Below are 24,747 nucleotides of genomic sequence, written 5' to 3'. Positions count from 1 at the left end.
AAATATCTCTGGGTCTAGATTAAAAACTGGACTGTGTTGTATTACAGGCCATTTTAAACAATTTTATTGCATCAGCTTACACAAAGTATATTCTGCAAGTGGGCCCATGTTAAAACAGTAGAGCTGTAAAGACTTCTGCAGAGTATTCAGATGTTAATCTTGCTTAATTTTATGTGGTAAAGTTCAAACCTATGTACAAGTGGCACAAAGGTAGACTTGTACTTTCCTGTACTTAAATGATATATAGACCACATTTTTAAGGACAGACTGGCAATTCCAAAATTCACTTCTCCACACAGAAACCCAAAAACAACCTTAAGTAAGTTAAGAAGCTGCAGTGGATTGCAGATTGGCATAGATTTACAACTGCTGTTGTGACTGCAGATCAATGAGGCAGTGCAAAAGCTCACTGGCTAAAGCTAGCTCAAGTATGGCAGCACTCATCACGGCGATGCAACCTGCCTCTACAATCTTTGCGTAGTTTCTTCTGCGAGGTTTGCACTACCTAGTGCAGAATAAAGGCATGAAACATTGCAAAACAAGAAAAAAAAAATAAAAGTCCACTTCTATTCAATTACAAAACTGAAAATTAGAAGACAGTAATTATGTCACACGATTTTATTTCTTCTGGGTAAAGCCTCTTCTCCCTTGTGACCCGTTACAGAGTTGTACTGTGTCACTACGCCTTTTAAAAAAAATCTTTTGTGCAGGTCTTCTATTCCATTAGTTGATAGAAAGTCTACATACCAAAAATTTTTGTCTGTTATTTTGTTGCTATTACCAATCTGTAAACTACAGACAGAGAACAGCTGTCTACCATGATCTTCAAAATCTCATCATTTTGCAGAAGTTGTGGAACTTTGTAAATTAAATATAGACAGTACAAGTAAGGCCAGCATGTCTCCCCTTCAACATGCAAGAATGTCCCAAGCCAGAAAAAAGAACATATCAGAAGTTGCACTTCCTGCATAGTTTTCAAGCTTTACATCTAGACTTTACAGATCACAGCACAGTTTGTTAATATTTTTCCTATCAGCTGCTGTACTCAGTTGTGCCTCAACTGCAGAAACAGTAACTCATACCAGAAGACCTTAAATTTGCTGGTGCTCTTCAGTGATTTCTTTTGATAACCATAGCATACATGAAAGGAAAGAGAAGTCTATATCCTGGAGACATAGCTAAAACCAAGCCCTAACACAAGAACATCAGGCCATAAACTCCAAGAAAGCAGTGCTGAACTAAGCGCAAGTTCTTCCATCCTCTGCTGTAGCATGCCATTACTAACAAGAATTACCGGTTTCTACAGCTCCTTAAATGAGCATTTAACACTCATTTTTGCTAAAGCTGAGCAGCTCAGAAAACACCTTCAGATAAACCAGTCTGCAATACACATTCAGCTATGGCATGCTCAGAATTAGATTTTTGTCTTTTAGAAACCAGCCCTGAAACTGTTTTGGGTTCTAAAACCTATGGAAAGGAGTCATGAGAATGACCACAATGGTTAATTATTGAAACAGAAAACTAGTCACTACAGCTGAGTATTCCTCTCGATTTTCATTTTCAGCACTTCTTGCAACCACAAATTATCAATCTCTAAGATTATATTTATTCTTGAGTGTTCACGCTGCTTTTTATCCTTTTAAAAATTACCCAGCAGAAATGCAGTAGAATTTTACCTAGGTTTGGAACATAGTATTGAAAAATTGCTTTAAGGGAATTTTTCATCTACTGAAACCCACAAAGAGTAATTAATATATAAATACAGAATCATTCAGCAACAAGTTTGGAAAAAAATAAGTTACTAGAACGAATCTGCAGACTCTTCAATAACACCATACAACATTGGCCAGTCAGCACAAGTTCTCCCAGTTAAATATACCTCCAAAAAGATGATTAACATGAAATCTTATGTTGAGGATTTCACAATACACTGCAACAGCAATTCTTATTCTGTATTACTGAATTCAGCCAATTATTTCACAACTATTTTTTTTGAAAGTTAACTTTGAGAAAGCCTTGATATTTTGCTCGGTTGCTCAGGTGTGCCTAAGTCCCCTCCATCACACTTCCTCTCAGCTATTAACAATCTCATGATTGATTAGCAAGAAATATCTCTTATTCTTGTTGACTTTGCAGCATCAGTTTCTCAGAAAAACTAGATGAAAAGCCCATTCAGACAAGGCAGGCAAAGGTACTTTCCCGCAACTACAATGCAAGTTAGCAACAGCATACTTGTGTGACCACAGAATCAACTTGTTCTTTAGTATAAACTTCTATGGCTCAAGATCTTTGGCCACAAATAAACCCCGAGGACTCAATATATTTTACTGAAGTCACTCTAAGAATTCAAGTCCTACCCCCACCCTCAGTCAAGACATACGCTGAAAGCATGTTTATTCTTCCTGTAACTACAGAATACTACTCTTGTGGGTAGTACTCAGTTGTCAAATAGACACACAGACAAAAAAGGAGGTAATTCCTTAAACTGAGAAAGCCTTTGTTTTTTCTCTTAAACTGACAGTTATCACCAATGCATTTGAACTCCCTTAAAGGCTCTCTATCTGCTTTCTTTCCCAGAATGCTCTTCCTAACAATTTTCAGAAAAAAGAACTGAAGGTCTAATAGCAGATTCTCCATACATTCTGTTACTCGTCCTCTCACACTCTCCCTCAAAATATTTAAAATCCTAGTAGTAGGCAGAACTAGTCTAATCATACGTAACATAGAAAATAGCTGTAGCAACTCCCACTTCAACAAGCAGCATTAGCAGCCTTTATGTCTTCAGCCTTTCTTTATAAAGATCTAAGCAATACAACATTCTCAACGCACAGAAATTACATATACCTCATGAAGAAGCTTAGTCTAAAGTCATCAAAAATTAAGACTACATTTTATACATTTAAAAGGGATACACTGCTCAGAATACTTACCTGTATGACTGTTGAAGTGTGCAAAATTAGCAAAATTTGCTGTAGCCGTTGACTGAGGAGGAGCAGCCGCAAAGATATCTGAGCCAAGGTCACTGAGGAGGTCAAATTGTTTCTTTTCTTGTTGCTGCTGTCCTTGAGACCGAACTACAACAGGAGACTACAAACAACATCTCAATTAGCTAATAAAAGCTGATATTTTACCAAGCTGACTTTTGCAAAATACTAGAACAATAGAGTAAGTATATTTCTTTAACAAGCCATTTAGTCCTGAAGTTTAAGATGCTGTATTCAGCACAAACCCCCCTCCTATAGTACGAGGAAGACAATCTACTTACGCTACTACAGTGGCTTTTAAAGGAACCCTGCAATAAAACTTTATTCTAAAATTTAGAAAGTAGTTCTTCACTGCATTCTGAAAGAGTCTTTAGAATTCAGTACAGGGAGAGAAAAATTGAAGAATTTCATAGCAAGGCTGCAAGTTTCCACTGTTTGAGTCTTAAGAGGTCCATTCAAGAGTGGCCTGTATCCTAAAACAGGTTTTCAAAAAACCGTATTCCCTCCAAACTAAGTACTTAGTGTTGTTTGGCTTTACCTAACAGCATACATACATCCCCTGAAAGCCACCTGGTAACACAGTTACAGAATGCAAAGGAAGTAATAATGAACATGCGTGCTTTTCACACACATATCCACTACTCATCTCATGGTTCACAGTATCAGCCATTTTATTGTTTTCAAATAGAAACAAACATGAAAATGTCACACTAGATTCAAACTTTTGAGATACTCATGCAAGAGACAATCATAACTAAACTTGTTAACCACCCTGGAAAATTCTGCTTACTGAAAATAACCATTTAAAAGAAAAATTAAATTTGACTAATAGAAACAAGCTTAATTGAGAACCTCATCTAAAAACACCTGTATACTCCAACAAAATACATAAAGTTGCCTTTAGCGACCACATTTTTAGGTAACAGTTGCTATTGTGAGAATTCTTGTGCCACTAAAAAAGTACAACCAAACAGTTCTGTGCTCTTCAGCTCTGCCATTACTCACTTGGCTAGGTGTGCCTTTGTTTAAGTGCAGTGCGGGTGCAGCTTCTCCCAAGAGAGATTTGAGTGGCTTCACCTCAGGTGTGCTGCTTGTACTACTAGCAGAAGACCCAGATATGGATGCATGAACTGATGCCACCACCTTTGCTTGCTCTGGAGGAACATACCTACATTCAAAAAGAGCAACGTTTTTTACAAGTTTAACATGAAAACTTCTGCTCAACATTCACAAGACTCAAGTGTGAAGAATGGGTAGATCTCAGCTTTGCTATTTTAACCACTGACTCTGCAATAAATTCAATCAGTAGTTTGCAAAATACCCATTATTTAAATATGTCAGAATTTTTTAGAAATGAATAGAAATATAAGTCATGAATATTTTATAGCACTTATTTAATGCATATCACATGTCTTCCACCTAATAAATGCCTGCAAAACCCTTTACACTGTTGCTGACATCCATTTAAGCCTTTTCTGTTCCATCAATATGAACTACACATTGAGAAACTTGCTTAAATAGTTTGTCTTCTCTGCTTCCTGTAGGAGCTCTGAAAAAAGTCCAGAAATCATTTCACTTTACAGAGCTGTGCGATCTACTCCAAATAGCACAGAAGGAAAGCACGCTCAAGAACATGAGGATAACAGCCCATCTTCACTTCTTGTCACAGGCAATCCTTATAATTGTAAAGCTATCTTACCATCTTTTCTTTTCATATTTTTCCTGTAGAAATTCCTTTACTTTCTGTGGATCCCTGAAGTCTGGAATTGCTGATGATCTATCATCAAATAGGCCTAGCCAAATCTGTTTGCACACCTTATAAAAAAACCACAAGATTAATCAGAGAAAATATATTACTTCAAAACTTAAAGTTTACAATTGTTAATACATCAAACCATTAAAAAGTGTGTGGCTGCATATTTTTTGTTCCAGACTGAACTGCTTTATAACAACTGACTGGTGCACCATGTACTGGTCTAAATACCTAAAGTTGAGAGACCATCTGTCACAGCAGGGCAAATCCTGGCATCCAGTTTCAACATCAAATACTGCTTTTACAAAATATCTGTAGTATGTACCCATGAAGTGACAAAGCATCTGATTTCTACTTGTGGTATTTAAGACTCTTCTTCACCTAATTCTCTACATTCCCTTACCTGTACTTCAGCGCTTAAACTGTTTCAGATTCCATATGCCATAAGCCCCAAATGGTAGCTTTTAAAGGATCTCAGGTTTAGTATTTATACTCATAGTTACTGTTTGAGTATAGGAACTTTTTTCCAAACGTCCTTCTTACCATAATGCAGTTTCAGTGGTATCTTACACATCTAATTTCACAGACAGTATCGGAGACAGGGGAAAGTACTCTTGCTCCGCTTTAAATTTGCTTTATATTTTCTAATTGTAGTTGTGACTGAGCAAAAGCTGAACCAATTGCAAAATTCTCAGTTACGTTCAGCTTCAATTCCTGATCAGAACAAGAGGAAAGATGACTGTTCTCAAAACTAAACAAGGCACAGTTGTCACACTTAGTGTCTTCTTTAAGCACTTAAGACTACTCTGCAAGGAACCTGAATATGCACCCAAAAAATATACCTCTAAAAACAGACTCTGCCATTTTACAACAGGTTTCTCCCAGAGAAGTAAAAAAATCTTTGTTTTTATGATGCATACCTTTTCTTCCCACACTCTTTTGAGATAGTCCTGACCACCCCTCTCACATGCCTCCTATAAGTGTTGCCCTCTATCCCTGCAGTAGTGCCAGGTTTTCAGCATTGTCCCCCACAACCTTCAGGGGAAGCACACGCTCTAACAAGCCAGACCTGCATAAACCGATTGCCCTGAAAGTTGGCAAATCAAGGTAGAAGCTGTGATACTTCCACTACATCATCTTCCCCCACAGAGGGTCTCACTCACTTGGGGGTGGAGGGAGGGGAGAGTGTTCTTTACCTGGCCAGCTAATTTCACCAAAATTGTAGCAATTTGGCACCCTTGGGAATGCTAGTTGTCAAGTGTGATATATCTTATAGGTCATTTCAAAGATCGCTCAGCAAACGAGCAAACAAGAGAGGTTAGACAGTGTAAGTATGTATTTCATACTTGATGTCTTGATTTTGTATAGCCTGCTTGCATGTCCAACAGTCTGCAGTCCTTATTGTCATCTACTGGATAGAGACAAACAACAACAATGGGAAACTTGATGATCTAATGATTAAAGAACAGCTCTAAATTAGTGATTTAAATACTCATCTAGAAATAAGATCAGTAGCTCCTACTTCAAATAAACTCATCTATTCAGCAATTGTACTCTACAACAGGGTTAAGCTCAGTGCACTAACTGAGCAAATATAAACAGTCATTATTTGCAGTATGGTAGTAGATTACACAAAACTGAAGGTATTTAATACTTCTTCATATAACATTAGAAGATATAAAATTAGTCAAAGAAGTCACAAGTTTATTCTAACATAATAGCCAATAGCATGAAGCATGATTTTAATAGTAGCAATCTTTCACATAAGCACTACTTTTTGCTGACAAAATTTCTAAAGTCAGAACATTTATGGGTACAGCTTTAAACATCTGCAGTGGATAGTCTGATGTGGGCCAGTAGTAGTATTCCTGTACTTAGATCTGCAAGCATAACTGTACCAACTAGTAGTCATATGAGTGCTAGGAGGAAGAGAAGTCCTGTTCATGGCTAGTTACAGAATACCTGGTAGCAGGAGTTGGTGGTGTCTGAATCTTCACAGTCCCATTCCACTCTCCCTGCCCCCCCCCCCTTCAGTATTGGGAATAACGTCAGCCAATACTGAAGAAAAGAAAAACTTGTGTCTAATTTCAGACAAGCAGAAAGACAAGCGTTAGAACACCCGCTACTTGATCCTGTACATAGCAGAACAACACTCAGGGCTGTACCGTGATGATCAGTTCACATCCAGACCAAGATGTGCTAGGGAACGAAAGAGAAGGTCTTCTTCCCCACCCATATCAGGCCATTAAACTACTCCCCCTTCTCCAACCACCCCAGACAAGTCAGATGAACAAAGCTCATCACAATTACCATGTCACTAGTACCACTGAAACCTGTACCGAGATCAACTCAGCAACAGTCAAACCACAACCCAGTTTTCACCTTTCTCCCTCCCAGTTTTCTCCACCTTCACCCTGAAGTGCCTAAGCATCCGGGCAGGAACCAAAAAACCAAACAAAAAACCCAACTCCGTGTCAAATAGTCTCAAGCCTTCCTGACCACTACAGGTGATTCCTAGAAGTCAGAAAACAAGGTCCTGTGTGACTTAAGATCATTTGCCAGCTAAGCAGCTACAGTAGGTAGCAGTTCTATGACTGCACAAACAGGTATGAAGGAGGACTGCGCTGTACAAACACACTGTTGGTTTACAATGATGCAAGCTTCTTAAAGGCATCAATTCTCCCACTGCACTGCTGTTTTTGCAAACCTTCAGAAAGCAGGCTTCCAAATGCGTTTCCTGGAGCAACTAATTTCTTCTGAATGCTTAACACAAAGCAGTAACAACTGAAATATTCGTTACATGACTATTATAACTTGTTTAATTAAACCAGTCAGGCACTCCGTATTGGTTCTCTGTTACTGGTAGCAGAGAGAACAGTATTACTAACAGGCAACACACAACCACCAAACAAAAGAACCTAGACCTAGTCACACATGCTTCAGCAAGAAGTTCTCATTTTAACAGAGTTTGACAGCAGCAGCTATACAAACACAGGTTAAAACATTTACTTTACCACACCAGAGATGCAAATTAAATTTCACACAAGTTTCTTTACCTGAAGAGTTCTCAGGGAAAGTACAATTTCCTGGAAGTCTTAAGTACAGACAAGTCCTTTAGAAAGGCAAATATTAAAGCTTTAATATCACACAAGAAACTACGAAAAGGCACAGTTTTGTCTATTTCTGTATGAAGTACCGCACAATGCTTTGAACATCCGCAGCCGTTCCAAGCAAGCATTCAGATCACAATAAAAGGCCCGTTGTCCTTCCTTGTTTGCTGGTGACCTGTATGCTCTTTCTAGCTATACTTCTGTTACTATCATATGACTTGACAGGGACCCACAATACTGCATTGATCAGGCTTCAAGCGAGCCATAATACACAGTTTTCAGTTATCTTCGAAAAAAAAAAGTCAGCGTGCTGTGCAATACCATAGGATGAAATCAAAAGTGGAAATTAAAATTTAAAAATACTGTCGTCAGAGACAGAACTCACATCATCATACAACTGTTTATCAAAATAGTTATCTTTCGATAGTCTTAAGTCACTAATGGTACTGAATCTTGTGCAAAAAGTTTGCCGTGAGAAATGTGAATATTTTTACTGATCAGGCCATTGCATTTTTTTTATTTCAGAGCTATTTAAAAGTTAATCTTATGATAAAGATCAAGGAAATTTATGCCATGCAACTTGCTGTTGAGTTATGCTGTGGAATGATCACTCAGCATTTACATCTTTGGTATCCTGATTACTCCTCATTAATCACATCTTTTAAGTGCACTATCTGAATTTGACAGCACTTGAGATACTGGAAGATTAACTGTAACAAAAAAAAAGTGGAAATGTAGAAAAATCAGATTGGCAACTTTATTTACCAGTACTTCAACACCAGCTTCAGTTCTGTGTTGTCTCGCCTGACAGCTGCCTAGGCAGGACACCTGAACACATTAGCACAGTTACTCACAGCATGTGCTGACTCTTGCCCAGCCATTACTGGCAGGACATGAGGAAAAGGGTGCAAAAACGCAGTAAACGGCACATCTGCACAAAACCAAGCTTTAAGCAACCAGTCGCTCTACTAAACACGAAGTTTTCTTCTTGATTTTCTAATACAAACTTACTACTTGAGGAAAAAACCCAAGTAAGTAATTTTCAAAAGCAGCAAAAAATCAGAACAATATATGCTTTGAGAAATTTGAATTTGATATCCCGAAGAGCATGTATTTCAAAACACATCTCTAACTACTCCATACATAGATTTGAAAAGTTGATTCAGCAAATGCTACTGCCCAAGTTTCATGATACGTCTTAAGTTCCATTTTAACTCCTTCCTTTGCTCTTACAGGTAATACATGAAGAAGCATCCCAACTCACCACGAAGTTACACAACATTACTATTAAGGTACCTGGCCTAAAAATTCTATGGCTTTCTGAAATCCTTCTACATCACACCATCTTCCTGGGGATACTCTGGCTCAGTCATTTAACATTAATATTGTTCTTTTTGCAACACCAGCACAAATAAGCCTCTACTCAAAAGCTTTGTTCATTCACCAAAAGCCTTGCTGTACTCCTCCTTTTGATAACCAAAGTTCTGTCAAACAAAATGCTCTGCTTAGAGGAGAAGAGCATGGCAAGCTGGAGCCAAGAGTAAACATTCAAGTTATGTGGAAGCTCCTAGAAACAGTGGAACATATCCAACAATCCATAATCATTGTCCACTGTCCCTGAAAAGCATAATTAGTCCATGTCCCACTGGTGCAGCAAGAAAAAAAAAAAACACAGCACTGAAGTCAGAATGATTAAGTGTATGCAGCATTTGAATGTCTACTTTTGTTGAAGGGTTGACAGAAGCAAGACTTTGAAGTCTTTGAAGCCTGCCTCAACTACACAGTGGGAGCTGCAAAGTAACAAGACAAAGCAAAATTTGATCTTGTCAGGTAACAACAGTAGAAAACAGGATTCAGCTGTTATCTTTGCAAAATTTAAGAGTTCATGGAGAATCCTTTTACTGCTGGTTTGGGAAGAACAGTACCCGTCCTCTGCCAACAAGCTCAAATCCTGCAAGGGATGTCATTAGACATTTGGCCACTAGAAACTGCAAAGTTCAGAATTGTATCAGTAAGTACAGCATGAACAAAAGAGGGAAAGGGAATCACAACCAGCTTCAACCTACTCACCCTGACCTAAATAAAAACCCAGGAGGTAGCAAGGCAGAAACTGAGAGTTGCCATAACTTAAATATAACTCTGAAAAGAGAAATTAGGCCAAGTGCATATTCTATGTAATTACAAAGTCTTTACCTACCTTTCTCTTCGTACCATTGCTTTCCCCAAATCTGCACTCAACAGCTATTCTGTCTGAGATAAACTGTTTTTTCCTAGAACAACTGTATTTACCTATCTTATTTTCTAAACACTATTTACGATTGTAGTCCTACAGTTTGAGTAATCACCCTTGTTTTTAGCTGTAGCACAAAGGAACAAAGAACCTGTCCCACTCATTGCACATGTGGTACTCCACAAAACAAAGCTGACCAGAAAGGCTCCTGGTTTAAAACCCAGCCTCGTAGTAACATTCATGCTTTCAGGAGTTCCAGCGAGGGCTCAAAGGTTAAGGGGAACATAAACATACCTGCTTTCCACAAATGGTTGGCTTTTGGTTTTGCTGTTAAGTTTGTTGTCATGTTTTAGGGGGGTTTGTGTGTGTTTTTACAGAGCTGAGGAGGTGCAGAGAGATAGGCACATAAAAAAATGCTAATAAAGAAAAAATCAAATTTGGTATCCATCAAATTTTCTAGAAAGTTGAGACAATCTGAGATTCCAGTTATTTCTATTCCAGTAGTACATATTTCAACTACCAAACACTTTACCACGTCATAACTATTTCACTGATACAGATCTCCAGTGTGTGTGGGAAGGTGAATATGGGACAGACAAAGGCCTTCTGCTTACACAACACATTGAGCCACCACACTTCAGAAACTCCTGTTAGCACAGCTGTGCTACTTAGGAACAGTAAAAATTCAGTTAGGCCAGCAAAAACAAGTTTTTGCTCATGAAGCCACCTTCTCTCGTATGCAGTGAAGGCAGCACAGCAAGGAAAAGCTGTAACAGAACACGTACTTCTGCTGGTAGAAGTTGCACTTCAACTAGAAAAAGCACACTAGTAGACCTACAGCAATAGCACACTTCTTGTTTACACCCAGACATACCATTTCATAGGAAGATTACACAAGACATTCTAGTTTAAAAAGCTCTAATGAGATCTTACCTTCCAGGAGTCTGGTAAATGCCAAATTAGATGTTTTTCTCCTCCCCCTCCCCCCCAATAAAATATCCTCAGTTATGCACTAAATGTAATGCTGACAGTGCAAAGAACTACAGATTACCACACAACAAAACTATGTTCCGAAACATAACACTCGCCACAGGAAGAAAGATTTGGACACATTTCCCTTATGTAAGCAAGTTATAGCTTTGTTTAGTAATTCAGCACTTCTGATGTCAATATTATTCATTAATCTCTGTAGGGTAAAAGAATTTTACACTGCCAGTATACTAATTTCAAAGCCAGTTTGGGTCCAGAAGCTATAGCTGCTTTCACAAGCAGAGTCCAAGCTAGTAGATCCTGCTAACGAAGACACTGCTCTATACACAACAGCTCACATACCTCTATCGTATTAGTAGAACCAGGGATGTACTACAAGGACACCTGACTGCACAGCTCGTGCTGTCAGGACTCATCAGCTCCAGCTTACTACTGCTCTTTCCACTCCAGGGTTTCTAGGTCACATTCCGTAGCAAAGAACATTCTAGGAAAGCGTTTTGGTCAGGCCAAACACCAGCTCCCAGCCAGCCCCATACTGCTACCAGTTCTGCAACTGTAGGTTCTCCTGGAATCTAGAGTGCGGGAAAAGAGCAGGAAGACTGGTGCAAAAACAAACTTAAGCACCAATAAACTAATCCCAAGCAGCTGAGCATACCTGCATAGTGTTCCACTCATTAGCTCAGGTAAACATGATCTTTGCCCAAGATGAACACAGATTTTCCAAATACACGATCATCCAAATCATGTTCTTCCACCATACGCACAGTAGATCAGGCTATTAGGAAAGGCTATAAAACATACGGCACTTCTCAGAAGTGTAGTATAAAAATTAACTATGTGACTGGTTTGTCTCATGATACTATTTTTCAGCTTCAGGGGAAAGCTTCTGAACAAATATTCACAGCTATAATGGTAACACGAGATGAGTACCACCTCCACTTTCTGCAGCGAGTTCACTTTCTACTATCATTGCACTACTGAATCAGAGGCCTAATCAACGTTAGCATCATTTGATCATGAGTATTCAAAAAGAACCATCTCCACACCACTCTCCTCATTAATCCTAACATGAAAATACAGTGTGAAAATACCTCACACTGCTTTTCATTAAGAGAACGAGGAGGGGGAAAATCCTACCCAGTGAGTCAGAATTGTTTTTATCCTCCCAAAGGGCCTCAGAAGGCACTTGAGAAATATCAGCTTGAAGACGTCTCCGTTCTTGCTGCAAAAGTGAGCTAACCCTAACCTTAGCAGCCCAGAGTCTGGGCATCTGTTTATACCTGCAGATGAGTAAGCAACACCAAAATATAGATGTCTAATACAGTAAAAATATTTAAATCTGTATTTGAAGCAGTAAACACTCATCCAAAAAAGAATTCAAGTTACCTGTGACAGAAAGACACTCCTGAGGGGTGTATATACAGGGAAGGAGATGGTGTCTCACACTGAAGAGAAGCTGCTCTGAATAACCTCTTCCCAAAACAGCTATTTTGGGGAAGCCTTTTAGTAACCGAATGTTCTACCCACGTGTGCTACAAAGATGGCAATTTGTGACAACTGGGGAAAAGTTTCTATTTCAGAGATTAGGAAATGGATTTTTTTTTTAAGAGAACAACCACCTCATACAATACATTGCCCTTATAAATATTCTTTGAAGGAGAGTGGAAAATTAATTTCTCTAAGAACAACTCACCACCTTAATAACTACCTTATCTCAGAGATGCTTTCTTGCTGTTTTCCTTTATATTCAGAACAAGTTCCCTATTGTACAACATGATCTACTCACCTGGAATCAAGAAAGTTTACCACAGAGGCCTTGGCCATGTTGGAGAAAGACTGGGAGGACAAAGTGGGCAGGAAAGTATTTTACAAGCTACAGAAAAGTGGAGGTTAAACATACTATATCGCAAAAAGTTGAGGGTTGGTTTTTTTTTTTTACATATAGCTGCAGAACTAAAACAACTAAATGTTACAGTATCTAAACTGTGCTTTGTTTCACATATCCACATTCTAAAATAGTTGGACAGTTCCATGTTTGAACAAGTTCACCCTAGAAAACTTCATTTCTTACTAAATACACAAGAGCCACCTACGCTGAAGAGCAAGCTAAGCAAAGAAGGTTTTTTGTGAGGTCAGATGAACTTCATCTGCCCAACGCTATCTTATCTGCAGGCGCGTATTCCAAAGTCCAATAGCAACAAGAGAAAGCAAAATGCTTATTTAACTACTGCAACATACAGCATGACAAAGTGAAAACTTGCTTAAGTTTTAAACTTCTAACAGTGTCTAAAGCAATATCACTTCTGTTCAGTATTTGAGCATCTGTTAAATCTACTATCTGCGATTACAAATATCTATTCGGTGTTACTTCAGAATTAAGGCAATGCACTGCTATCCAACAACCCAAAATTAAACTCAGGACATCTTCATTCATGAACTCACTCATTTAAACTATTGCAATACTTTAATTAGAGGCGTACGTACTACAAAGACCCCTGCTTTTGAAACATAGTATGGCATTGCAAATAAGTTATGTATCAACTAAATCATTACGATTGGCAGACTAGTCAGGTCTATAATGAAAAGGACAACTACACTAATCAACCGAGTAGGGATCACTTAAGGTTTCTGATCAGTGAAAAATGAAACTGGTAGCATTCTCTAGTTGTTGCAGACTCAGTGAAAAGCTGAAATTAAAACAGATGCAGGGAGGGAGGGAGAGGGACACAGATACACACGCACACACATGTCCTCCTTCACACCTGTGAAGCTTCAAGCAAAGCTGGAGTTCACAACCTAATCTCATGGAAAGAGATTCCAACATACTTTATCTGAACCTGCAGAAGAGTCTTTATTATTCTCCCTGTGCAAGAAGTCAGCAATATGCTACACATATATATGTATAAATATATATGCAATGTTACACAGCTTTTAACATGCCAAAACAATTTTAAAAAAACTAGCCAAAGCCATTAAGAGTATTTTATAATTTCTGGAAGAGTTTAGACCTTATTTCCAGCTCTGTCTAGAGGAATCATCCACTAACAGTCATTTCAACAAATAACACATTTACCAGGAGAGACAAAGAAATTGCTACTCCTATTTTCATTCTTCAACCTGACAGTTATGAATGGGCCAAGTTTAAGAAAGGTAAATCTCATCATTAGCTAAAAAGCTGATACTTATCCCCACGAAGCTTCACAAGAACATGTTGACAAGACGCTCTGTAGCCTACAATCAATAGTTCTACTAAAAGAGAATACAGATCCAATCACAGTGAAATAGAACTTTCTTTAATTCAGAACAGAAGCAAAAGCCGCCTCTAAAATCCTCAATGCTATAGTATGGTATTAAAATACAAACTTCATCCTCAAACTGAGGATAGCAATAGCTACGTCTAGGGTTTACATGCTCCATGTGTTCCATGGGGCCAATGCAACATCGACCTCAGATTTAGTTCTCACTCATTAAAAAGAACAAATATACAGTGCACCAGAACTTCTTGTCTTCAAGGCTGCCCCAAGCCACTCGAAACATACAGACACTTACTAGGTAACAATTCTCAGAGGAAAAAAATTCTCCCTTTCCTTCCTCTCTTCAAGAATCTTCAACACTGCTACACTTTCATTAAAGAAAGAGGCTATTGAAACTACTAGAAGACTTTCTGACACCTGCTCTACAGAACAACAGCTACAAGCAACAGATTTATTTTTGTCACGGTATGCTCTTTCAGGAAACACTGCTGCAGCTAGTCTCAAGGTCTGGCTTGCAGCAAAAAAGACAGACGCATATTGCCTTACACAAAAGCAAGTCCAATTCAGAAACACTGATCATGTGAATCTAGATTGCCTGGGTTGAGTAATAACACATCACATTTTGATGATCAGCTTCCTAAGTGAAACAAGCTCTTTGGAAGCACCACTTCAAATGACGTTGGCTTCAAAAGACTTCTACTTACTTTTTGCTACAAAAAAATGATATCAAGGTTTCATTAAGTAATGTTTTAAAGTTTAATATTAAAGTGTCAAAAACACTTGATATTCTCCAAATACTTACTTCATTTCCATGTTTCTGCAGAAATTCTATTTCCTGTTGTGTGAAAGTAGTCATTGAAATGGACTTCACTCTGTGGGGTGGATTCAGGCCCCGTCTAAAAGAAGAAGCAAGCAATATTTAGTCAGTATTCAGGAAATCTGTCATAATACAATCACTTGTAAGATTACAACCAGAAGTCAGTCAGTTTTAAACTTAGGAGCTGTCTCTGTAAAACGCACTCGTTTTGGTACTGCCATACAACTCAAGGCTGTGCAAGTTCATCTCAGAATAACATTCAATATGTGAAGTTAAATAATTTAGCTTTAGGGGAGACAAACGTTTGTAACTGCACATGCAAACTCACTCTAACCCTTTCTATGCAAATTTATGAAAACTTAAGACTTTTTTTAAAATCCTAAACTGCTTCCCCGAACTTGTTCACCCTTGCCTCTACCCTTCATCTCTCAATCTTGGGCTCCTCTGTCATAGTTTTCTTTCCCTCCAACTCCTCCCTCACTTCAATCTACAACTACAACTTCTACCCAACCACTAGATTTGTTCAAGCTGAACTCCCTAGCTCAGATTCTTTTTCTCTCGCTCTGTTTCCTGTTTCCTCCCAGCATCTTTTTCTAGTCTACTTTTTGCCCCTCCATCCACAGGTCTGTCTTTTTCCTCCTCCTGAACACTACACAACTAAGTGCAACAAAAGCAAAAAGACAACATTTTTATTGTGCTCTCAAATGAGATACCATTACTAATGCAATAGGTCAAAACTTCAGCAGCTCTGCCTTAAGCAAAGACTGGCACCACTCTCACACCCATGCCACAGACCGCTGCAGCAGAGCTAACAAACTTGAGTCACTTCAGCCATCAAAGCCTGACATTGTCAAACCCAGTTCAGTCAAAACCTGCAAGCACACAGAACAGTGCCAGTGTAAGAAAAAGCTTGCTTTCTTTTCAAGCTTTCTTTAAATACATACTAACTACTGCTTCTGCCCACAAACACAATCAAAAACAAGCCGTGTTTTGTTCAATGGAAACAAGAACATTGCATCCCACATATGCCAAACAGTGGAGACACTAACTCAGGCAACACAATGGGGTTAGTTTCACACCCAAGTTAATCAGGCCTGGATTTTTGCAATAACATCTTAAAATAAAAGAATATACATTAACTATGAGATATCAAAGAATACAAAATTCTCTGGTTATGTATGAGAAGAAAGTTTCCAGAAAGGAAGCTGGGGGAAACTTTCCAGGGATGTAATACAGGGCTAACAAGTCAATTCATAAGGGTTAGTTTTACTGCTTATATTTGTTACTTCACATTAATTATAAATTTGGTTCAGATTGCTTTTAGGAATAAAAAAACCAAGACAACAAATCACTGACATTCAGTTGAAGATGACTACTAGTTTTTTTTGAACTCCATGATTATTACAAGAACATTAACTATATATTAAATTGTTATCCACCAAAATAGTGTACTGCTAAAATACGATGTTCCAAATATTAACACTTTATACTCCACTTCTAAAGAAATTTTTTAGCACTTTGAGTTTCTAATTATAATGGAAAGAAAAAAATTGTTGTGCATTTAGCTTGCTAATTCACCTTGACACCTCATTTCACACTGTACCTGTAAAAAGACAGCTCTGATCCTGTGTGAAAAATATTTCCACATTTTTAGCTAAAAGTTGGATATTTATTAGAACACTAAGCAGTAACATTTAAGCCTAAGTTTCATTAAAAAACAGATTTAAGACATTCACTGCTTAAAACACTCTGATAAAATAAACAATTAATTGTATTTTGACAAGAAATGCAATGAACTTAAGGGCACCTTAAAGACAGGAGTCATACACACACCTATTGGCATATGAGAATTAATTCTGCAGAATGCTATTTGCTTAAGCAAATTTTTCAAAACTGAGCATCTAAAATTAGACTCCATGGTTCAGCACCTCAACAAAACGGCGGAAGTTTTATTAAAGTTAGTGACAGGTTTCAAGGTAGTTTATTCAACTCAACCATCAGCAACTTAATTTCTTGTCTCAAAACATTCAAATTCCATGGTAAATTGAAATTAACACTTTAACATCTTTCATCTAGTTGTAAATCAAATACACAACAGCACTTCTTAAAATACTGTATTATCGAAGACAAAGTAAATAGTCATTTTAAGATAATGCAGCTTCAAAAAAATCTCTAAGAGTTCTACACAGTTAAAATTCATTGTTTCAGAGCTGATGCTAGTATGACATTGTTTGGGTTTTGTTTGGTTTTGGGGTTTTTTAACACCTTCTTGGTCTGTGCATGTGAGTAATTCCATGTCACTAAGCGACACTGTAGAACTGCATATTAAGTGACAGCATAAAGTTTGCATCCACTTGGCATTTCACATAAATATGCTCCATCAAATATTATACGACAATTACTGCCCCTTACTTTTATAGTAAGTATAAAAATGGTTCTGTCCACCTTGGTCTGTTCAATTTACTCTCCGCCTGTTAAGATGCACAGTTAGACACTTGTAAGCAAGTCAAAGACTACTTTAAAATCTAGGGTTCTTCACTAACGCATTCACAGGTTTTTCAGGCCAGGTAGTATATCTAAACTTTCACATTATCTTCTGCTGGAAATTAATTTTTACAAGAATTATAGTTTAAGTGCTATGTTGTACCTGTGTGTGAAATCTAAAGGCACTACACAAGTTATTTGAGCAGTACCTATTCTACACTGATCTACTAGGCCTCTTCAAAGCATTTATATCAGCAAACATGTATCTTCAATTCTGTCAAGCAGCAATATTGTATGTACTTAGAGCACAGACTAGATCTGGTTTAGCCTAATCAGAGATTTGTACACTCCTCTATCCAGTGAAGACTGCTCTAGAGTTTTAAGGCTCACATTATAGAGTTCCCCAATTTACACATTACATCCGTGACGTGGTGATAAGGTGAATTCTCATTTCTTTGACAGCTGCCTGCCCTAAGGAGGAAGACATGCCCCACTCCTAAAGGTCAGATCACAACACACCAGTGTCAGATGTCTTGCAGGATGAAAGAGAGCGTGTTGCCACATCGGTGGTCTAGGGAGACTGGAAATCCTGAACATAACTTTAGTAGCCATAAATGCAAAGTTAACTATCAAGCTGCAGTACCATACATATAAGTAACTTCTATGTTTATTTAACATGACAAGGGGTGGGGTGAAGCCTATGAAAAGTCTCCTCTTACACTAAAGCAGTGTAAGAAGGCAGACTGGAACAAGGCATTCAAGACAAGAGGCTGCATTATACAGCATACAAATACAACCCAAAACATATGCATTATGTTGCTTGGATCAATTACTTTGATTCTACCATTAGAACAGTTAGAACAGCTAAAACGTTTTATTTCATGACTTCTAACTAGCATAAGCATCTTTCAATCTTATTATACCCATGAACTGACTAGAGTCTCCCTAAAACAGTTGTGGGATTTATAAAGCAGAACTTGAGAACCAAGCCTAAGTACTAAAGCCACTCTTACTTCAAAATCCTAAGATGTTTTATACCCTTCCTTACCTACAGAGATTACTTGATTACACAAATGATTCACAAACAACTCATCCACATGAGGGAAGCTTACTGGTAGACAGCCAAGCACAGTTATCCCTTATGAGGGATTAACAAACCTCCCTTTTTACAGGAAAAATGTATTTACCACTTGCTTTGTTTCTTCCCATGTATTTGACAGTTCTAATGCTTTACAGTATTCCTTATTTAACAGGAAACAAAACATATTATAGTCCCTTAGTCCAAATTAATAATGCCTAAATTTAAATTGACCCTGAACAAATATTTGCAACCTGCACCCATACTGCAGTATGAGTTATTCTTTCTCTACTGCAGAGTTCCTGAGGAAGATGGCAACCAAAGGCTACCTCAGCATTTAATCCAGATTGCAGCTAACTCCTCAGAGCCCCATGGGAAAGATGACCGAGTAAGACTATTCTGCCACTTGCACTTACCCAGCACACCATAGCTAGAACATGCCACACATTGATCCTACTCATCACTGCCAACTTCTTCATACTCAGCAATTACTATTTCTGTGGAATAGCACTATGACCAGAACTTCCAGCTACGAGACTATCCTCCACTGAATTAGTCCAAGCTTCTAGTGACATAGCCTGTCACAGGGGCGGCTACAGAGAACATGAGATCTCTGTTCGTCAGAGAGCATTGTTGTAACTGGTGCTCTCACAAACAAAGGAAGCTTTAAGGCCACTGACACAAGATTCTGACGTCTGGCAATTGAAATATTAAACATTCAGAACGCTGTCAACAAGCACTGAACATTTGTTACTAACATAATTTAGTAGCAAATTATGGTTGAACTTGCGATTGCTGGCAGAGCAGCCGCTCCTGCACTCACCTCAAACAAATGTCGGCAAAGCTGTCTGCAAAGACCAGGACTGGGAAGGGGAAAAATAAAGAGTGGGCTCTGCTGGAACAGAGGGTCCTTCCGTGGGAGGAACGGTGGGCAGACGACTATGCAACACGCTGATGTCTCCCTGCATCAGATTCCAACATGATCTCAATCCTAAACCAGCAAAATCTGATCACCCACGAAGCAGGAAGTTAGTGAGACAAGTCAAATGCCAAGCCATCATAGAGCACCCTACATCCCCAGGTGTCTGGAGAATAAGCTTTATAAAACCCCACGTCACAGCATCTGTTATTATTTCTACACTACTGTTATTAGCAAAAGAGAATATAAGCAGCACTAGCCATTCCTAATACTTGTAGACCTCCCTGGAGACCCTCCACTGTGTCACAAGCTCCTTTATTGTTAACAGCACAAGGCTCACATACACATTTAGAAGCACAGTCAAGGTTAATTTACCTTTCTTCTTAAAAAAAAAAAAAACAAACATCCTTTCTGAACTGCACAGTATTCACTGTGGTACAGACATTTCCTTTGCTTTCCAGCCATGACACTGAAAACAAGAAATATAGTAATATAGAAAATACCCTTAAAAATATATATACACACACATATAACAGAGCCATTTTACAGACATGGTCCAACAGAAAAAAAAAAAAGGACTGGAAAGTCATGCCAACACAGCCAGAGTCACCTTCACTCTAACACTGTTTATTTAGGCCATTTTAATTTCTGCAAAGCTTCTTTTGGGGAAAAGGACAATAATTCACCACCACTGCACAAAGATTTATTTTTTATTTTGTTGTTAGTTATCTGGCATCAAATTCTCCAAGTTGACTGATTCAGAAGTCCCTTACCAAGGATAATTTTAAATTTAAAATTTCAACTAGGAATATTATAAGCAGCCAAAAGAAGGCGATATGATTGAATAATTGTAAGAAATAGCATAAAAGGCCTTTAGCATTCCCCACAGTAGCCCTATGTTCTAAACATTCTTTGTTGCTCCTTCCTGACACAAGCCAGAAGTGCAAACATCCGAACAAGAGACTTCCTTACTAAGTTCGAAGGGAGTGACAAAAGTTGGTGGCAGTGAAGGAAAGGGCAGAAGGAGTGTCAGAGTGTCCTAATTATCACATCAGCAGATAACAAAAAGTCAAGAATAAATAAAAAAATTTCTGTAGTACAAAACTTGTGGAAGTGGACTCTTAGTAAAACAGTAGTGTTTCCATTTGAGAATTTAAAAACATATTCTTTTCACGAAAGTTAGGAGCAGGCTGACCTGGAATGGTACAGAAGTGCTTGAAAGCAAAGATACACACAGACAGCTGAGAAGCAAGGCAAGGAGGCATTTGATAAGACAAAGGGAAGGCTGTCCCTGTCAGCAGGACACATGGTAGCATCCAGAAACACAATAGATGTAGCTACCAACACAACCCTTTGAACCAAAGGACTTCTGTCAAACCAAAGGAATCTCTCTATCAACAGCAGTGTTGATATGATGCAGCTTTGCTACAATAAAGAGAAGATTTCTGGTTTCGTATTACCGTAATACTTGACCTGAGAAGACTGCTCCTCTGGAGCATCTCATCCCACTCTCAGGGAAGCAATGATTGCGTGCATATTTCCACCTATCCCATACTCTTGTCCAACACCAAAAAGTTTCAATTAAACACAGCTTGTGTGATGCTAGTGTGCTTTTTGCCACACAAAGAGAATTTAAACACTGTGGCCAAGCAGAGGTCCTTTAAGAGGAAGCCACGAGCCACACCACTATCCACGAACCTTCTCCTGCATGCACCATTTTGCACAGGGAGACTTTTGCTATGGTAAATCCAAGCTGATGGAAAATGTAAAACCTAGGTGGTATGGAAAAGAACCTCCTCTAGCTTATTCATACTTTTAACTTGACAAGACTCACTTTCAACACTAAAGTCAGAAACAGATCTTTTTAAAAAAGTCACTAGCTCTCTTATTTTTAGCAGTATTTGAACAAGCTAGATGTACTACTTTTTGAAAGGGTTAAGAAAATGTAGATTTTTAAAGTTAAATCTAGTAATACATAGCATCTCTCTCTTTCTACACATAGAATCATTGGAAGAAATTAACGATGGATCCAGAATGAAAGCTTTGGGCTTGAATAGAGCTAAACTCTATTAAACTCAAACTTCAGATTTAAAAAGTTTAGAGTTAACTGTATCTAGAACAACCTGCCTAAGATGATACCAATGTTAGCAACTGCTTTTAATTAATGAAGCAACCTTTTTGAAGGAGACTTCTCAATGTTCTAGTATTTTAGTCTTGCACTGGGTACTTCAAACTTGAAAAAACTAGTCTATGTGACTCCAAGAATACTTCCTGTATCAGATTAGAAAAAATTAATTAAAACAAGAAGCAATGCAAACAAGATGAAGTAGTAAGATTATTAAAGCCTTACAGTAAAGCAAATATTATGAGGTAGAATGCAAGCGCCATTAAGCACTACAGAAGCAGCAGTATTTTTACACTTCATTGCCATTATGCGGTTTCTTCCCAAGTAGTTTCCCTCTGCTGTAGAACTCTACAGTGAAAAGCATTTGGAAATAAACAAGTTGTATAAAGGACTATTGGAACAGAAGTGTTAAAGATAACAGTTTCTGGTTATGAAACAGACATGACCCATCTCTACACTAAGTCTCATCACTAACAAAAAATATCCCACTGGCCAGGCTCTAAGGTGTTAACCAATATATACGATCTTGCACACACAATTTATGAAAGCATTTCCAAGTCAACATGAAAGAGCAAGCCCAAATTTATCTCAGAAGAAAGCTTTAAGCCCTCTTAACAGTCCTTTACTCCAGCTTTAAGTGTAGGTGTTACTAGCTGTAACAACTAAAAATATTATTTGTGGCTTCTTTTTTCTAGCAACACAAAAATACTGCATATTGAGAATGAGAGAGCTATTTGCATTTTATTAGAATACCAATACATTAACAATTGTTCTTCAGAAAAAGTCTTCCTCCTTTAAACACGTTAACATCCAAATGATACCCAACTTAACAGCAAGTGACAGCTGCCCCTGCTCGTTGCTGTTTCACTGCATGTACGTCCTTTGGGTTACTGTAAACTGAACTATGGACTTTAGCAGTCCAGACCTCCCAGTCAACAGAGAAAATGAACAAATCCTACTGAACCCATTCGACACATCTCAGCAGCACTCCTGATATATTTGTCTATTAAGGTCAAGAAGCTTGAAAAATTAAGGAAAATACTCTCATGGAGCAGTTCTATCATGCTGTCAGTTTAACCAGTAAGAACATGTGCAACCACTAAATAAGCTCTGTGCAGTAGCTTAAAATAGTTTCACATGCCAGCACAAATAACAGTTTGCTAACACAGCAAACAATAGCCAGTGCTGGCTGATTGAATAGCATGTATATGTCAAAAACTAGAGCCTCTTTTCAGTTCCACAACCTGAACGTGTTTTCTGTATTTGCGTCAAGGCTGTTCAAAAGCCTACACAAAGTAGAAGTAAGAAGGGAAAAAAACCCCAAGACTAATTAGCCGTCTGGTACTATAAAAGGCAGCTTGTTCCATGTAAATTCAGCACAGAACTAACATGTTTGCTTTGTTTCGAATCTCAATATAATTACCAACCTTGTTCTAAAACACCAGACCTTACTTGGAAGGCCTGTGTGGGGTACTCAGTCCTTCTTAGTAAACGGACAGAAATTAGTTCAGGCTCCTGAATGCCTTTTATGAACTTGGACCCTTACAAACACAAATCTGCATCCTTTGATATACTATTTTACTACTTTGGTCACTCTTTGAGCCTACTCTGTGCTATAAGCACAATGTCACAGCAACACAAACAAGCAAACAGATTTCGCTGTGGAAACGGTAACACTGCAGACAGTACCTTTTCCCCCCCCCAGGTTATGCATATGTAACTGAAATTTAGAACTGACTCATCTCATCTCTCAGTCTCATACACGCTATCTCGGAGGAGGAAGGGTGGAAACGGGAGGAGGAGTAGGGGGGAGGCCCATGCAGGAATGAGGAACAGGAAAAATGCAATCCACTTCATCTGAGCCAGTCCGCCGCTAAAGGTCACGTTGATACAGCTTGTAGGAAATAACAGACGTCAGAAAAAGCCTTCAACTACTTTTCTGACCAAGTATATTAAACCATAAGGGTTAGAGTTTATCCTCCACGCTGGAGTTTAGAGCGTTTGTCTTACAAACTGCTGCCAAGCACAGTTCGGTACGTGCCGGGCTAGGCTGGCGATGTGACACGACGTTACAGGGAGACCGGTAAAGGCTGAGCCCGGCACTCCGGCGAGGGGCGGCCTCCCCGCGCCTCCCCGGCTGGGATGGAAGCGGGCTGCTCAGCCACGCGCCCCCGCTCTCTCCAACCGCCCTCTCCCAACGCCGGTTTAATTAACCACACCTGCGGTGACTGCCGGGGGGGGGGTGCCGGTGGTCCCCCCTTCACGTGCGCGGCCGGCCCCCGTCCGCAGCCCGGCACCTCCCCGGGGGCAGCGGCAGGGCCGGCTCCGGGCTGCGGCCGCCCCGCGCACGCACCCCCGCCATCGCCTCCGCCGCCGCCCGGGCCGGGCGCTGGCAGCCAGCAGCCCCGGGAAGCCTCCGCCGGCTCCCCCCAGCCCGGCGGTGGGGAGAAGGGCCCTGCGGGCAGGGGCCGCACCCCGCGGGCCCCCCCAGCCCCCCCCCAGCCGCACTCACAGGATGCCGGAGCAGGAGGTGCACACGAAGCTGCCCACCGTCATGTCGGTGTAGGTGGGGCCGCGCTGGTCGCAGTCGAAGCACTTGCGGTTGGGCGGGAGGCTGCTCATCTCCCGCAGCAGCTTCAGGTGCTTCTCCTCCTGCTTCCGCTTGGCGCTCGCGGCCATGGCCCCGCCGGCGAGGGGACGGCCCGGCACGGCGCCGGGCCCCGCTCACACCCCGACGGCAGCGGCGCTCCGGGGCCCGGCCGGCGGCAGAGGGGGCCGGGGCGAGGGGGCGGGAGGGGAGGAAGAGGCGGGGAGGGCAACCGGCGCCCGCCGATGAACCGGGGCGGGAGCGCGGCCGCCGCTCGCGCCGGCCGGCGGCAGCGCGAGAGAGACAGAGGGCGGGCGGGGGGCGGGCCGAGGCGCGGAGGAGGCCGGCGGCGGCGCCAGGCCCGGGGCGGCTGTATGACGAGCCCGGGCGGAACCTGCGCGACACCTTTATGAGAT

At 39.9% G+C, this 24,747-nt stretch overlaps 1 protein-coding gene across 11 annotated transcripts in view; it reads right to left on the bottom strand.

The window, feature by feature from the left end:
- Nucleotides 1–24,747, bottom strand: part of AGFG1 (ArfGAP with FG repeats 1) — a 37,463-nt gene extending 12,716 nt beyond the window's left edge. For 2 of the 11 annotated variants that reach the window (XM_075417917.1, XM_075417918.1), the window contains exons 1-5: nt 24,257–24,745; nt 15,124–15,217; nt 4,684–4,799; nt 3,990–4,152; nt 2,931–3,087 (exon numbers count right to left, since the gene is read on the bottom strand). In XM_075417917.1, the coding sequence (XP_075274032.1) occupies nt 2,931–3,087; nt 3,990–4,152; nt 4,684–4,799; nt 15,124–15,217; nt 24,257–24,423 (697 nt within the window). In that variant the 5' untranslated portion in view covers nt 24,424–24,745. Of the gene's footprint in view, nt 1–2,930; nt 3,088–3,989; nt 4,153–4,683; nt 4,800–15,123; nt 15,218–24,256 lie in introns of all 11 variants that reach the window. The other 9 variants (XM_075417922.1, XM_075417921.1, XM_075417923.1 and 6 more) reach the window with 6 other exon arrangements.

The sequence above is a fragment of the Opisthocomus hoazin genome, chromosome 4, assembly GCF_030867145.1.
Source record: "Opisthocomus hoazin isolate bOpiHoa1 chromosome 4, bOpiHoa1.hap1, whole genome shotgun sequence".
NCBI lineage: Eukaryota > Metazoa > Chordata > Aves > Opisthocomiformes > Opisthocomidae > Opisthocomus > Opisthocomus hoazin.
The sequence above is the reverse complement of the archived record's forward strand: the minus strand, read 5'-3'. Positions and strand labels throughout refer to the sequence as shown.